At 41.1% G+C, this 17,802-nt stretch overlaps 1 protein-coding gene across 1 annotated transcript in view; it reads right to left on the bottom strand.

Moving 5' to 3' along the window:
• LOC101016432 (NEDD4 E3 ubiquitin protein ligase) overlaps positions 1-15,969 on the bottom strand; it is a 167,811-nt gene extending 151,842 nt beyond the window's left edge. Inside the window, exon 1 of the mRNA XM_021940594.2 lies at positions 15,737-15,969. Within this exon, the coding sequence (XP_021796286.1) occupies positions 15,737-15,781 (45 nt within the window). The 5' untranslated portion in view covers positions 15,782-15,969. The remainder of the gene's footprint in view (positions 1-15,736) is intronic.
• Between the last annotated feature and the right edge of the window lie 1,833 nt (positions 15,970-17,802).

The raw sequence follows: 17,802 nt of genomic DNA, 5'->3' as shown, positions 1-17,802 counted from the left end.
GGCATAAAAACAGACATACAAACCAATGGAACAGAATAGAGAACCCACAAGTAAATCTATACATCTATAGTGAACTCCTTTTTGACAAAGGTGCCATGAACACACAACGGGGAAAGGACAGTCTCTTCAATAAATTATGGTGCTGGGAAAACTGGATATCCCTATGTAGAAGAATCAAACTAGACCCCTATCTCTTGTCATATAGAAAAATCAAATCAAAACATTGAGGAAACTCTCCAGAACACTGGTCTAGGCAAAACTCTCTTGAGTAATACTCAAAAGCACAGGCAACCAAAGCATAAATGGACAAATTGGATCACATCAACTTAAAAAGCTCCTGTAGAGCAAAGGCAACAATCAACAAAGTGAAGAAACAACCCGCAGAATGGGAGAAAATATTTGCAAACTATCCAACAAGAGACTAATCACCAGAAAATATATGAAGCTCAAACAACTCAATAGGAAAAACTCCAATAATCTGATTTTAAAATGGGCAGAAGATCTGAATAGATATTTCTCAAAAGAAGACATACAAATGGAAAACAAGTATTTGAAAAGGTGTTCAACATCACTGATCATCAGGGAAGTGCAAATCAAAACTACAATGAGATATCATCTTACCCCAGTTAAAATGGCTCTTATCCAAAAGATGAGCAATAACAAATGCTGGCAAGAATGTGGCAAAAGGGGTACCCTTATACTCTGTTGATGAGAATGTAGATTAGTAAAACCACTATGGAGAACACTATGGTGTTTCCTTAAAACACTAAAAATAGAACTATCATATGGTCCAGCAATCCCACTGCTATATACCCAAAGGAAATGAAACCAGTACATCGAAGAGATGTCTGCACTCCCATGTGTATTGCAGCAGATCTGGAATCAGCCTGTATTCATCAACAGAGGAAAGGATAAAGAGAATGTGGTACATACACTCACTGCTGTCCTATTCGGCCATAAAAAAGAATGAGATTCCATGATTTGCAACAACACAGAACTGGAAGACATTAAGTGAAATGAGCCAGGGAGACAAAAACAAACTTTGTATGTTCTCATGCATTTGTAAGAAGGGTAGTAGGACCTGGGGGAAGTGGATGGTTAACGAGTACAAAAATATAATTAGATTCAATGAATAAGAGCTAGTATTTGATAGCACAATAGGGTGACTACAGTCAGCAATAATTTGTTGTATATTTTAGAATAACAGAATAATTAGAATGTTTGTAACACAAAGAAATGATGAATGCTTTAAGTAATAGATAACTCATTTACCTTGATGTGGTTATTATACATAGAATGTCTGTATCAAAATATCTCATGTACCCCATCAACATATATACCTACTACGAGCCCACAAAATTTAAGCATTTTTAAAAATTTTGAAAGATCAACAAATATGAAATATTATAGCACAAGAGATAGCAAATTAACTGATTCTATTCTAAAATTATTTCATTGGCAAGTAGTAGCTTGTATGTCTTTCTCAGAAGAGGTCTGAGTAGGAGAAAATATACATATCATAGATTATTTATTTTAACCTTCTTCCTTCTAAAGGTTTACAAACACCCCTGTTCCAAGAGGTCTCACTAAATAAGACAGTCATGCTGCAGAATGATATTTCAGCCAATGATGGACAGCATATATGATGGTGGTCCCATAATACACCACATTTTTACTTTACCTTTTCTATGTTTAGATATGTTTAGGCACACAATATTTACATTGTATTACTACTACATACAGTATTCAGTACAGTTATCATGCTGTAAAGGTTTGTACACTAGGAAGAATAGGCTATATCACACAGCCTAGGTGTGTAGTAGGCTATACTTTCTACGTTTGTGTGACTACACTCTATGACATTTGCACAATGATGAAACTGCCTAATGACACATTTCTCAGAATGTATCCCTGTTGTTAAGCAATGCATGACTGTAAATTAAATATTCAACTAATTCCAAAACCCATATGGTAAATTAACACAACACACAAAAAAACTCTGACTGGAGATGCTAGAAAAAAATAACTTTCTTCCATCACCAAATAAAATTAAATATATAGCTGATCTTGCAAGAAAGAAGGGAAATCCTCAGGTATCAGAAATAAAGATGGAATTGAAAACCAGAGAGGAAAACATGTAAGCTGAAATTTCAGTTTTCTGAGGGGAAGGATTCCCAAAAATCGGAGACACTTACAGATTACCCTTTTTTTCTGGAAGGTCAATGAATAAATAGGCCAACTGAAATATTCCATTGGCCCTGATGGTCAAATTCTCACTATACCAGTTTACTGGGAAGTAACCAGACTACATTACATAGGTAGGAATCTCCAAAACTGGATCCTCCCGATTAAAAATCTCTTCTGTCATGACTTAATTAACAAGTACCATTTCTCTCAAGTGGTAAGGTATAATTGAAGTGACAACAGCAAATAATGTTACTTATCTTATTTTTTCTAAGTTCAGGTAGCAGTTATAATTTACATGACCATAACTGAGAAAAGAGATTATCATATATCTCTAAAAAGTTAATCCATATTTGTGGAACTTCTGATATTAAAAACCATCCATGTTAGCCTTTACTGAAACACTCCCCAGCCTCATGGGGAAAATGTAACAAGCATTAATCAAAAACAATTCCAGGGGAATTATAAATAACACAGCTGTCCCAGATACATTTAACTTTTAACCTTTCTCCTTGCATTTCCCACCACGAAAAACAGAACTAGTTATTTTAAATGCTAAGATTAATTGATAAGCTATACTGATTAAAAATTTCTCTCAAAATGAAGTGCCATTTATTTTAATATTTGCACTGATTTTAACTTCATTTTGTAATTTTATGCTAGAGAATTGTCTTTTCCATCACTTTCACATGTTGACATTATAATCTCTCACATGTTTGAAAAGGAGGGAAAGCAGCATAAATGCTGCAACTAGAGAAAAATATCTTCAATGATTTTAGAATTCTGATACTGAGTACTATTAACAGAAATCTGGATAGTACTTAAATAAATAAAAAAAGGAACAAAAGTTAAACACCCTTTCCGTAATCAAAACAGGGACAAAATTATACCAGACCAAGGCTCTTCACTAAAGCTTGAACCTTCCCTTTTCCACTCATGAGTAAAGAGAACTTTATTGTTTTTCGAAAATAAAATAGAAAGTTGCAAATTATAGGCAAAGAGATGTGCCCTTTTTGAATGACAAGGAGAAACAAATTGGTAATGTGATGTAATGTGTTATCTATGCAGGCAGCGTTAATTAACAGGTAGCTTCCTAGGGTTGAGATTTTCTCCACAATTCATGAAGACATCTACTAACTGCTCTTCAATTTCCTGACAATGCAAAAAACAAACAAAACAAAAAACAAGAACAGGAAATGCAGGGCTGTATGTCTTTCCATTTCTCACAAGTCTTGAGAGATTTTCTTTTGTTATTCTTCATCCTTCTCTCATTCCTCTGTTGTGCCCCACACTCATAAGTCTATTTTTGAAAATATATATATACTCCATTTTTACTTATCTCTGAGTTTTTATACAAGCTGGATTCCCTTACTACTTCACTATTAAAACCCTATATCATCTGGGCAGAATCCTTTGAAGCCATTAAAAAAGTAATGATTATAACAGAATAATTATATTAATTGAAAAAATAAGAATGCTGAAATTTATTATACGACAACTGTAAAAATACACACAGAAAGATTAGAAGGAAATATGCAAAAGTAAAAATAGCTATTAAAGTAGTAAGGTCATGAAAGTTTTTACTTCTTAAACATTTTGTAAATTTTACATTCTATTTTTTTCTTTAAAGAAAGTTCTGCCCTTTCTTCAAAGCCCAAATGCCATCTTTTCTAAAAGTCTTACATGGAATTAATCTTCTCATTGTCAGAGGCTCATTTATGTAGCGTTTATCACACATTATCTCGTATCTCAGGCATAAACTTTATGCCTTTCTCCACTTTTAAAGCTGAGATTTAGGAAACTTTCTTCTCATTAACTTTTTATAATAATTATTTTTTTTTTTGAGATGGAGTCTCACTTTGTCACCCAGATTGGAGTGTAGTGGCGCGATCTCGGATCACTGCAACCTCTGCCTTCCGGGCTCAAGTGTTTCTCCTGCCTCAGCCTCTTGAGTAGCTAGGATTACAGGGGTGCACCACTATGCCCGGCTAATTTTTGTATTTTTAGTTTCGCCACGTTGGCCAGGCTGGTCTTGAACGCCCGACCTCAGGCGATCTGCCTGCCTCTGGCCTCCCACAGTGCTGGGATTACAGGCGTGTGTCACTGCACCCGGCCATATTTTCATTAACTTTATACCCTCTGAAATCAGCAGAATACTTGGCACACAGTAGGGGCTGACAAATTCTGGATTAACAAGAAACCTTTCTAAAGTAGCTGAAAATAGCAGTAAGACACCTTATTAAAAGCAGGGAAAAGTTTGCCTAATGAGACCCCAGCCTCATCCCCCAACTTGTGTCTGGGAACAGAGGCTGCCAGACCTGCATCCACCAAACAGAAGATTCCTCTTTGAGGAAACTGGGTGATCCAAGGGAAAAAAAAATACTATAAATCGTGACATATGAGAATCCCACAATGAAATGGTAGGTTCAGATCATTCTACTGTGACAGGCTCCAGTCAACAGTACCTGCTCCTCGTACAGAGGATGTAAGCCACCAAATAAGGAATAAATTTGGAAAGAAGAAAACAAGAAATTAAAGAAACAGTGCATTCAACACAGAAAAGAGATCAAGTGAATTCTCACAATGATGGCAAATGGAAGCCCACAGATGATGGCTACGCAACAGGTGTAGAGAACAAGCAGTCCAGATGGAATGCAACATAGCAAGAGGCTGTCTTCAACAAGAACAAGGAAAAGAAAATGGCTAGCATTCATTTTTTAGTGTGTGTGTAGGGGGGTGTGTGTGTGTATATATATATATATATATAACATTTTTACTGCACTGAGTGGTTTTAAAGCTCTGTCCAACAGCTTATAATTACATCTGCGACAGACATACGGAAAACTAAACCAAACAAAAATGTGAAATAAATAATTATAAACATAGTATAGTGATTCAGATGTGAATAGTACTGTATTTAAATAGGGTAATAAGGTAAACACAAAATATTCAACAAAAAAATTGCTAGGGAGGGATGCATATTTTTTCCTTTTTTTTTTTTTTTTTGAGACGGAGTCTTACTCTATCGCCCAGGCTGGAGTGCAGTGGTATGATCTCGGCTCACTGCATGCAACGTCTGCCTCCCAGGTTCAAGTGATTCTCCTGCCTCAGCCTCCTGAGTAGCTGATACTACAGGTGCCTGCCACCACACCCAGTTAACTTTTGTATTTTTAGTAGAGACATACATGGGATTCTCATGTCACCACCATGTTGGCCAGGCTGGTCTGGAACTCCTGACTTCAGGTGATCCACCGCCTCAGCCTCCCAAAGTGCTGGGATTACAGGTGTAAGCCACCATGCCCGGCCTCCTTTTTTTTTCTCTTGAGCAACATGCTACATCACTTATGGCAACCATATTTTCCAAACGAAAAACTGGAACCTATGGATTGACACCAGTTTTCTTCCTCTGGTATGTAAATTCATTTGAAACAGTCTATAAAAATATAAATGGAAGATCACCCATACTGAGAAATAAAATCAATTAGAAGTGTCCTTGTAAAGCTGGAGTCTATGATACCCAAATGCATGAGTCAAAATTCTTCAAGAGTTTTTGACAGTAATAGCCACAATAAAGAAGAAATATCCAGAATCCTTCGATTTAGGAGCAAGCAGTGGTTCTCAAAGTGGATTCCATGGACTGGCAGTATGAACATCACATGGAAATTTGTTACATATTCAAATGTTGAGGCCCGAACCTACTGAATCACACACTGTGGGGTAGTCTATATTTTAACAAACTCTTCAGATGATTCAGATGGACACTAAAGTTGACAACCACAGGTAGAGAACATGGGGGTAGGAAAGGAAACTGCTGTCGTTAATGTGGTTATGGAAGTATTCCTCATTTAGAATACTGGACTTTATTGAATCAATACTATATAATTTCTAAGAAAGAACAACTCATCACTTTACATCTTATCACTACTTTTAAGTGTGATAGCACCGTATCTGTTTATTTATACACAAAGTATCACTGGAAGGATACACATGGAGCTGATAACCTGTAGGTTACTAGAGAAGGCTGGGAGACAGGAGTAGGAGGAAGGCTTTGGCTGAAACTTCAAATGCTGCTGAAAGAATGTGCAGCAACTAGAACTTTCACATATTACCAATGGGAGATTAAAATGGTACAATCGCGTTGGGAGACTGTTGGGCAGTTTCTTATAAAGTTAAAGACATAAATCCTATGACCCAGAAATTCCATTCCTAGGTATTTACACAAGAGAAATAAAAATATACTTTTATGAAAAGATTTGTAGAAGAATGGTCACCGTAGGTTTATACATAACAGCCCAAAGCTAGAAACAATCAATGTGCCCATCAAAGGAGAATGGCTATATTCATACAATGAAATACTATTAAGCAAGAAAAAGATGAGCTATTGATACAAACAACCACATGGATGACTCTCAAAATAAAGAATCAAGACACAAAAGAGTACATAATGTGCATTCCATTTACATAAAGTTTCAGAACAGGCAAAAGTAATCCATGGTGACAAAAGGTTGCCTATAGAGAGTAGAGGGGTAGAATTGACTGGAAGAGGGCCCAAGGGAGCATTCTGGAATGATGGCAATATTCTATATCATAATTGGGTCATTGGCTCTACATGTTGAAAATCATCAAACTGTACATTTATGATCTGTGCATTTCACTCTTTGTAAATTTTACTCTTCTCCACGCCCATTCCATAAAAGAAGGCAAAATCTATACATTTTCAGACAAAAACAAAAACTGAGAAAGTTCAATTCCAACAAACAGTCAGTAAAAGATATTCTAGGGCCGGGTGCGGTGGCTCACACCTGTAATCCCAGCACTCTGGGAGGCCAAGGCGGGTGGATCACCTGAGGTCAGGAGTTTGAGACTAGCCTGGCCAACATGGTGAAATCCCGTCTCTGGTAAAAATATAAAAATTAGCAAGGCATGGTGGCAGGCGCCTGTAATTCCAGCTACTCTGGAGGCAGAGCGGGGAGAATAGCTTGAACCCGGGAGGTGGAGGTTGCAGTGAGCTGAGATTGCACCACTGCACTCCAGCCTGGGTGACCAGAGTGAAACTCCATCTTCAAAAAAAAAAAAAGAAAATAGAATTTCTAGATGATGTACTTTAGGCAGAAAAAGTGATCCCAGACGGAAAGGTGAAGCAGCAAGAATAAAGAAATAACTAGCAAACAAATGTTAAGCATATGAGGAACAAATATTAACTATGAAAAATAATGTTAATGATGATGACAATGGGGGGTGTGTGTGTGTGTGTGCGCATTTGATTTCCATTCCACTTTGTATCCGATTCCAAATCCTTAACGTGGCATGCCAGGCCTTGCCTGATCAGGCTGTCCTCTCCAGCCTCATCTGCTGACATTGTCCCTCTTGTTTTAGCACTCCAGCCTTCATGTTCGTCTCCATCCCATCTTTTGCACATGTGGTTCTATTTACTCGGAAAGCTTTTTGCCCTACTCTTCATCTGCTAACTCCTATTCATCCTTAGTTTCAATTTCCCTGATATTTTCTCCCTTCTCCACACCATACAAAATTAATTAATTTTTAGATATACTTTTTTTTTTGCGGCAGTCTTGCTCTGTTGCCCAGGCTAGAGTGCGGTGGCATAATCTCAGTTCACTGCAACCCCCACCTCCTGGGTTCAAGCAGTTTTCCTGCCTCAGTCTCTCAAGTAGCTGAGACTACAGGTATACGCCACCATGCCTGGCTAATTTTTGTATTTTTAGTAGAGACAGGGTTTCACCATGCTGGCCAGGCCGGTCTCGAACTCCTGACCTCAGGTGATCCACTCGCATCAGCCTCCCAAAGTGCTGGGATTACAGGCGTGGGCCAGTACACCCAGCCTGTTATATATAATTTCATCTTACACTATTTTCCTTAATAACACTTATAAAACATTGACGTGTGATAATTTATTTAATGTTTCTCTCTCCCTCTTGGCTATAAAGTTGGTAAAGTCTATTGTATATCATTATACCTCATGCCTTGACCTACATGCCTGATACATAGTGTTCATCAAATATTTGTTAAGCAAATACAGAAATCAAGTACTTCAGAGGTCCACGTATAGGCTTTACCAAGAAAAGACAGAAGATGTGGAAATGAGAGCATAACAATTACAAGTTAATTTTGCACACATTCCATTCACATTCATCATCTTCCTGAGAAAAAGTCTCTTCTTTTAAATTATTTTGTGTATTAGTAGCAAGAAAGTGGAAGGACCAAGGGTTTGTTATGAAAGAGATCTGTGTTTCAATCCCAGAGCCGCTACCCACTGGGAGAAGGTTCTTGAAGAAAGCAGAATCTCATATTCCCTATCTCTAAAATGGGGGTAATACTTCCTACTTTTGCAATAATGTTGTGATGATTACAGCTAAAGTATGAAAAAATCTAACCTGGTGCCTGGCATATAGTGCATATGCAGTTAAAGGCAGCTGTTATTTATTTAGGTTGACTCTTTCTCCCATAGGAGAATACTTTCACTAAAGCATCTTTATTCACGGCCATGACTGTTCATATTACTCTCTTTATTGCCCCAACATGTCTCACATGAGTCGAAGCCAGACATCTGAGTCCAGCCATGAGTTATAACAATGGGCTACAGACATATTTACTTAACTTTCAGAAAAGTCTTATCAAAATGCTTTTTGCTTATGCTATGCCTTTCTCCCTGCCTTTATCTCCAGATTTCTCCTACCTGCTCCCCATTCATTTATCCTCTTAAAACTTTGATACGATTGGCAAGGAGGCCAGAAGAAACAGAAGTTGTAAAGGAGTAACATCAATTGCCACAGAATTCAGCAGAACAACGGGTTTAGCAATTCAAATTAGCAATCTGACTTAAAGATTCAGCGCTAGAGTAGATAACCATGATAGACTGAGAAGCAGTTGTGTTCAACTGGTTCCGGCATGTCTCCAAACGCTGTAGAATATTTCTGAGACAGCAAGGGGATGGGGAGAATCAGCAGACTTAAATACTCTGCTCTGACTGATGTGAAATAATTATGCAAGATTCACCAAGTAAGTAACAGGGCCAGAATTCCAACCCAAAAGAATCCCATTTTCTATACCCCTGCTCACCCTAAATGACTTATTTACAAGGTCTCTTCCAACTCAAAGATTGTATTCCTATGTGATATATGAATTCCTAATTACCTATAAAAGAAATTATAGTTCCTTCTCCTCTTCTGTTCCTGGTGCAGAGCAGTCAACCACAAGCCACTACAGAAAACGTCTGTGGGGTGAGGGGGAATTTCACAGAGGTGCATGGTTGGCATGCTCGCCAGCATGGGGCACTGAGGGGAGAAGGGAGGTGCCATACCGAGATGTACCAGAAGGGTGCCCACTGGCAAGGGTACTGAGGAGGGGAGGAGAGCGTTGCATAAGGATGTTGTATAGAGAATAGCAATATTCCCACTGGCATCCAAGGATGTGAAGAGCTGAAGTGGCAGAGGAGAAATCTGCGTGGTCAGGAAGTTAGTTACACTGAACACATAATTAAATGAACAAATAACTATATTAAGGATAATAAAAGTCAAATTTTGTCACTGTTAGAAAAGGTACTTATGGCTATAAAGGAACTCAGGTGTTAGATGTGAATTGGAAAAAATCAGTATGAATTCATGATTTTTACATATATGTATTTACAGATTGATATAGAAATAGCTATAGATCTTTGTGTATACTTATGTGTGTATAGTACACATACACACACAAACACACATGCATATGCTTCTGAACTCTGTTCACTGAGATGGCCCAAGAGTATATCCCAGTAACAATGAGCACACCAAGCACCCAAATTGTAGCATGTAAAAACCACTTTATACTAAACAGGACCAGCGCTCCTAGGAAAATGGCTGACTACAGATAGCTGAGCCAAGCAAAATACAAGAGAAGCCTGGAACAACTTCTGCCAGAAAGTGTTCAAAGAATGATGGGGACTTGTTACAAAGACCTAGGAACCTCCTTGAAAGGGCTGCCACTGGACAAACTGGGACAGTATGAGCAATAAAATATTTAATGACAGTAAGTGATTACAACCTCTTGAATAAAGTGGGATTTTACAAGTCTATGCTGATAAAAATAAATGACAGGAAAAGGAAAGCTCTTCTTACACAGAACGCTAACTAATAGATATGGAAATAAAACAAAACAGTGGTGTTTGGTTCAGATAGAATTCATCAATGGATGCTAAAAGTGAGGATGAAGACTTGATGAGAAATAGGATATTGGCATAATCTTACAATATATCCCCCGAAAATACTATCAATTATAAAGAGAAAAAGGGTGACATTACAGAGAATAAACCTGGCAGACACCAAGGTGACCAAGTGATTAAGGTTATTACTAACAGTGTTGGGACAAGTCAGCATCATGTGTCCCCTGGTGTGATGCATGGGAAGAACACAGCATCATTTCTGTGATTCCTGCCAAGAGAGTGTGACCTGAACATGGTCATCAAGAAAAACGAAACAAACCCAAAATGAGAAACATCATAGAATGTAAGGCCTGTCCTTCTTAAAATTGTCTGGGGTAAGAAAAACTGAGGAAATGTTACAGATTAAAAGAGACTGCAAAGACATGCCAAGTAAATGCAATATATGTTCCTAGATAGGTTCTTAGACCAGAAAAGGAAAGAGAGAAATTATTAGAACATTTATCAAAATGTGGATGGTATCTGTGGATTGAATGGCATTGTTGTATCAGTGTCCATTTCCTAGCTTGGAGGGGTGTATGGTTATTATGCAGGAAAGTATTCTTGTTTTAGAAAAATACACACTAGAGTATCTAAAGATGATGGGGCATTGTGTTTGTCGCTTGCTCTCAAGTGGTTCAGAAAAAGATTAATGAAAATGGCAAAAAAAGGTGACGGAATAATTGCAGAGAAAAGGTTAACAGTTGCAGAATCTGCATGAGAAGGATACTGGAGCTCTTTGTGTTGTACTTTCAACATTTCTGATGGTTTAAAATACTTTCAAAATAGGATGGGCGTGGTGCCTCGACTGTAATCCCAGCACTTTGGGAGGCCGAGACAGGCGGATCATCTGAGGTCAGGAGTTCGAGACCAGCCTGGCCAACATGGTGAAACCCTGACTCTACTAAAAATACAAAAATTAGCTGGACGTGGTGGCACATGCCTGTAATCCCAGCTACCCAGGAGGCTGAGGCAGGAGAATTGCTAGAACCTGGGAGGCAGAGGGTACAGTGAGCTGAAATCATGCCATTGACTCCAGCCTGGGTGACAGAGCAAGACCCCGTCTCAAAAGTAAATAAATAAATTACTTTAAAATAAACTATTTTAAAAATACACTATATTTATTCACTTCTTTGGTCCTTGGGTCCATGAAAAATACTTTATAATGATCCCGGAATTAAAGAGTTGCAAAAAAGCACTAATGGCAAAAAAAAAAAAAAATACATGAAAGCTTGGGAGAGATTACTAATACAGCTGCTGCTTAAACTATGCTTCTCCTCCTTTGTGTGTAGTACATAAAGGTTTGGGAAGTTTGTTCCTAGACTGAGTGAGGGTCAGTGTCTGGTCAGCCTTAGTGGGTCCAGAAGTATCAGAATATGCCCTTCTTAGTTACTCTGTTGCTGAGGCATTGTTGTGGCTGCTGCCACCAGGGGCATCTGTTATTCTGTGTGTGGAAACCGCACTCTCCATACTGTCAGAGGAGACTCTAAACTCTTTCCTCTTTATTTCCTTCCTTCTTTTCCTTGCTTCAGTCAGGCTTTATTACAGGAAACAGAAATCATTCTCGATGTTTTAAGAAGAAGCTAATACAGGGGATTAGATGCTTACAAAATCTTTGGAAGAGCTGGAAGAGTAGACGCTAGGCTGGACTTCTAGAGGGTCCCCAACCTTAGGAACTGGCCACACAGCAGGAGGTGAGTGGCAGGCCAGTGAGCAAAGCTTCATCTGTATTTACAGCCACTCCTCATCGATCACATCACCTCCTGAGCTCCGCTGCCTGTCAGATCAGCAGCAGCATTACAGTCTCATAGGAGCATGAACCCTACTGCGAATTGTCCATGCAAGGGATCTAGGTTGTGTGCCCCTTATAAGAATCTAATGCCTGATGATTTGTCACTGTCTCCCTGTCCCCCATTACCGTCACCCACACATGGGACCATCTAGTTGCAGGAAAACAAGCTCAGGGCTCCCACTGATTCTACATTATGGTGAGTTGTATAATTATTTCATTATATATTACAATGTACTAATAATAGAAGTGGAGTGCACAATACATGTAATGCGCTTGAATCATCCTGAAACCACTAGACCTCATCCCTGGTCCATGGAAAAGCTATCTTCCATGAAACTGGTCCGTGGTGCCAAAATTGTTGGGGACTGCAGTTCTTAGAAGATCAGAAACAGGGCAGAACCGACCCACTCAGGAAGCTACTATCTCTGCCCCAATCAGAAAGGTAGGTGATCAGGAGCCATCACCAGAACTGATGACTTCAAGAATACAACCAATCTTGATGTCTGGAAGCTACCGCTACCACTATTTCTGTGACTTCTTATCAATATGTACAAAGCAAGTTACCAGATACTGGAATACTTTTGTAGAAAAATTCGATGTTTACATGACTGTGCTTATCAGCAGAAAAAGCCAAAGAAACAAAACAATATGCTCCACCTCATTTCCACTCCCCAAATCTCAAGTAATTGCACTTAACTGGGGAGCCTATTTTGAATCCAGACCATTAATTTCAAGGGAGTGTGGGAAACAGTGTTTAGTTTTCCCACCTCCACATCACTGGGAGGTGCATGGGAAGGAAGTGGGAAGAGATGCTGAATTCCAGTCCCCGCATCTACCACACTGCTCCCCACTAAAGATCACTGCGTGTTATTCTCTACCGTTAATCTCAAGTGACTGTCAGAACAAATCTGGTATAAATTATACTACACTTCCTCCTTGGTTTGTTAACACTTTAATGGCAAAATTCTGCACATGCAGCCAGGGCGATCTCTTACTATAAGCCACTTATATGTGGAAGAAGAGTTAAAACTCACTGAAAAGTGAGAGGTGTTATGATCTACATTTTGGCATGCTTCAGTGCTGATATACTCACACACTGTGACTCAGGGACTATTCACTACATACTGATTAAATTACAATTCTTTCACTATCTTCTATCCCATTTCAAATTATTTTTCTCCCTGTTTTAGTTTAAAATTTAAAATAAGAATCCTCTCCTTTTGTTGTAATGAAAAAGCACTTTACTTTTAATCAACAGCAGAGGGCTACCTATTCCCAGCCTAGTCCGTGAGTTTTAGAAGTGACAGAGTTGCAATGCTTTCTTCCTTTAACAAAAGAGGTGTATGTGTGTGGTGGGGGGAGGGTGGGAGTGTGGTTCCCATCCTTCTTTTACTTTTGTGATAGACCAGAAAATAAATGGCAAATGACAGTGAAGAGATGGTAACCTCCACAAGAAAAAAAGTGACTTTTATCTTTCCCTCAGTTCGCGGCTGACACTTTTTTTCCCTCTCTATCCCTGGTGCCTAGCACAATGCATGGCAGAGAGGAAACAATAAATGAATGTCTGTTGAATGAATAATCCAATTACAATGGAAGAAGTGGAAAATTCTTCATCATCATGTCTCTTATCTTCCTATCTCACTCCCTTCCTTAATGTGGACAAAATAGACAGAGGGGGGATAGAAACAAATTAGAGTCATGGAATTGACAGCCAGAACTCCCAGAATGTGCATGGGATAGGCCCCATGCCATGAAACTTCCTAGATGTACAAATCCTTCAGCAAGGTCAGGAAATCCACATTTCAAAGGGTGGAGTTTCTGGCCTTTAGCCCCAGTTCCTTACAGACCACCCACTAACTGCCACAGTTAGTTTTATTTCAGCTGGGCAGAGGCGTAATGATTGAAAACAGAGAAATTACTAAAGTAGATAATTAAAAACACTGATCGTGTACCAAGAGGGAGTAAACAGATGGTGAATGATACCTTTGGCACTATTTTCTCTAAGATCAACTGGCTCTGTTGGAAGGCGGTGAGATGAGAAATCTGCAATTAGCAGGGCCTACCTGTGAATATAGCAGGGAAAGAAAGTCCAAGGCCAGCCTGACTGGGTTGGACACCAGCTTGAAGTTATCTGCACTGGGCAGTCTATGTAACAAGCAGGGAAATCTGACTGATAAGAAAGCGACCACAAGTGAAGTGCTGTATTATCTTCTGATCTCCTCTACAGAATAAAGGGGCCATTAGCTAGAATGTTATCTTTAGCTATAACACATTGACTGTTGTTTCTGAGGGAACTATGAGCCGCCATCATTTGTCCATCATCACTTTGTTTCTCTTCTGGCAGCAATAACTAGGAAATTAAATTCTAATCACATCACGTAAGCATTCTCAAAATACCCTGAAATAACTTGCCTGCATTAACAAATTGCCCACCCTTTATAAACAAAGAACTCTCAAGAGAAGTGTAAAATGTTTGACGACACCAAGTTACTAAGAGGAGGAACTATACAACTTAAGTCTTACAATACTTCAAGCAGTATAAATTAGATTGATGAATTTTCAGTAAATTGGTTCTAATCTTGATAACAGGTACACGTGGCGCTTAGCCAAAAAGAAGGCAAAAAATTTGATTTTTTTCACTCGGAACCAGTCACTGTTAGACTATATACAGCCTTTTCATCTCCCACCTATTTGCATTTTTCAGACAATCTCCAAGAACACACAGAAGCCACACATCATTTACGACGGAACAACCTTTCCAAATGGTCTTACAATATTTTTAATAAGCATAGGCATAATCAGCATTAGTTATTTAGTTGAAAAGAGACAGCTTTGCCTTCTTCAAATCCCACAGCTTAATCTAGTTTTCAAAGAGAACAGATATGGTAACTTCTTTATAAAGTATTTATACTTTTTTGGCTTTACTTTTTAACATCAACGATGACCGGTGGAAAAAAGCATGAACTTCTCACACTAGACACTTGTTGCTAAAGAAGAGGAGGAAAATTTGTGTTCCTGCTCTCCCACCCCTGTCTCTAGTTAGGGGATTAAAAAGGATTTCAGATAAAGGAGAAAAAACCAAACGAGCAAATGACAATTCACTTGGAACTCTCCAGACCGAAGTCCGTAAAGTTAAGTTGGCCCGGCCTCCGCCAGAGCAAGCAAATCAACAGCAGGGATGCTGCGACCGTCTCCCCACGCCTGCGAGCTCCGCACACCCGGCGGGGGTGGCAGGAAAGGGCTGGCGCGGTGATGTGCGTCCCCCGCCGGCCGCCTAGCCCCCTCCTCAACACTTCCTGAAGGAAACTGACAAGGAAGGCGGCGGCCGCTCCGGGAAGGGGCGGGTATGGACCCGACAAACTTGCTCGGTCCAGCGAGCCCCCAGCGCCCGCGCTCCCAGCCGCCCCCACAGTCCCCGCGGCGCCTCGCGCGCTCCCCGGGCTCGCGCCGAGGGAGGAGGGGCTGACAGCGGAGCCTCCGGTCGTGGCCGCCGCCACTACCTCCCCATGTCCGGCTGCTGAATATCCCGAAGGGAAGCCCGCCCCGCAGCCCCGCGGTCCCCGCACCTCGTCCTCCAGGAGCCCGAACACCTCCACCGCGCAAGTTGCCATTTCCGAACGCTTCCAACAAACCGGACACGCTCGCCCCCGCCCAGGGCAGGCAACTGTGGAGGAGGAGGAGGAGGAGAAGCGGGAGGAGGCGGGGAAGAGTTGGAGGAAGAGGAGGAGGCGCTCCCCCAGCGACAGCAGCGCCTCCCCCGGCGAGTGGGCGCTAGCGGCACCCGGCAGCGCCGCGGGAAAAGGCCGGCGGGGCGCGCTCCCGGGGCTGAACGGGGGCGCGCGTGGCCGGGCTCGGGGAGTGGGGAGGGCGAGCGGCGGGGCTCGGGTGGGAGGAGCGCGTGTGGCGGGGACCAGGGCGTGGGGAGCGCGCGTGGCAGGGCGCGCCCTCGGTCCCTTCCCCGGGAGGTGGGTGGTTGACGGGCTCGCCGGGGAGCCGGCAAGCCAAGCTGCAGTGTTCCTCAGCAACAAGTCTCGCTAAGATCCGACCCAGAGTTCGGCCTCTGACTAGACGCCTGGGAATCCGTGAGCTTAACCCCCGCTTAAATCCCAAACTGAAAATTATAGCGCTTTCTTGTCGGTTAAGGCTGTCATTCCAATAAGAAGCTGGACCTTGGGACCGCCAGGGAAAGCCTGAGCGTGACAGCAAATGGGGAGGCCTGGAAGGATCGCAGCAGTCTCGGACTCCGAAATTCTCTCCCTAGGATTTGTAAACACTGCCAGTTCCTAAGCTATATGCTGTCCTATGGTCTGTCCATCTTTAAAGTCCACCAGTAACATCCAACCTCCAGGCTGACCCTCTAAACCTGCTTTAGCTGGGCATTGACCCGCAGCACCACCGGAAGGCAGTGAAGAAGGAGGAAAAATAAAATGAACTAGGACCTCCTGTAGAATAACTCCTGTGGAATAAGGTTATGGAATAATCATGCTTTTTAGTATTCCTGTCTGATGGGTTTTATAGATCCATAATTACAGGAAGACCTCCACCAAATAAGGCATCCATATAAAGAGTCTGGGCAGAATTATAAACACCCAGGCCACAATTTATATCATGTTGTTTTTATACATTTGCAGACATTTGCAAAATTCTACAATCTCAAAATCTAATTTTTATTTTCCTCAGTGATTTCAGAATAATTCTGATTTGTTTTCAACAGTTTAAGATGCTACGTGGAAACAAGGCTATAGCCCATATTACAGGTTTGTTACATAAGATTTTTGTCGTACTTGACCGGGCACGATGGCTCACGCCTGTAACCCCAGCACTTTGGGAGACCTAAGGGAGTGAATCACTTTAGGTCAGGAGTTCAAGCCCAACCTGGCCAACATAGTAAAACCCTGTCTCTACTAAAAACACAAAAATTAGCTGGGCGTGGTGGCGGGCGCCCGGAGTCCCAGCTGCTTGGGAGGCTGAGGCAAGGGAATCGCTTGAGCTTGGGAGGAGGAGGTTACAGTGAGCTGAGATTGCGCCATTGCACTCCAATCTGGGTGACAGAACAAGACTCCGTCTCAATTGTTGTACTTTTATGTTTGGTAGGATCCATTTCATTCATACAATATGTATAAAAATTCTGTTAATACACAATTCAGATTTCCTCTGTATTGGGGGAAAGAGATGGCACTTAATCGAACATGACTACAAAATTACAGAATGGTCAGGAATTGTTGGCTGACTTAAACCTAAAAAGCCATGAGAGCATTAGTTTTTTTTTTTTGTTTTTTTTTTTTTTTGAGACCGAGTCTCGCTCTGCCGCCCTGGCTGGAGTGCAGTGGCCGGATCTCAGCTCACTGCAAGCTCCACCTCCCGGGTTCCCGCCATTCTCCTGCCTCAGCCTCCCGAGTAGCTGGGACTACAGGCGCCGCCACCTCGCCCGGCTAGTTTTTTGTATTTTTTAATAGAGATGGGGTTTCACCGTGTTAGCCAGGATGGTCTCGATCTCCTGACCTCGTGATTCTCGGCCTCCCAAAGTGCTGGGATTACAGGCTTGAGCCACCGCGCCCGGCCCATTAGTTTGTTTTTTAAGCTGTCACATATCTGTGGGATGTGTGGGTTTCGAATAAAATAATCTGAAAAT

Source organism: Papio anubis, chromosome 7, assembly GCF_008728515.1.
Source record: "Papio anubis isolate 15944 chromosome 7, Panubis1.0, whole genome shotgun sequence".
NCBI classification, from domain to species: Eukaryota; Metazoa; Chordata; class Mammalia; order Primates; family Cercopithecidae; genus Papio; species Papio anubis.
Note: the sequence above shows the minus strand (reverse complement) of the source record. Positions and strands in the feature narration are given on the sequence as shown.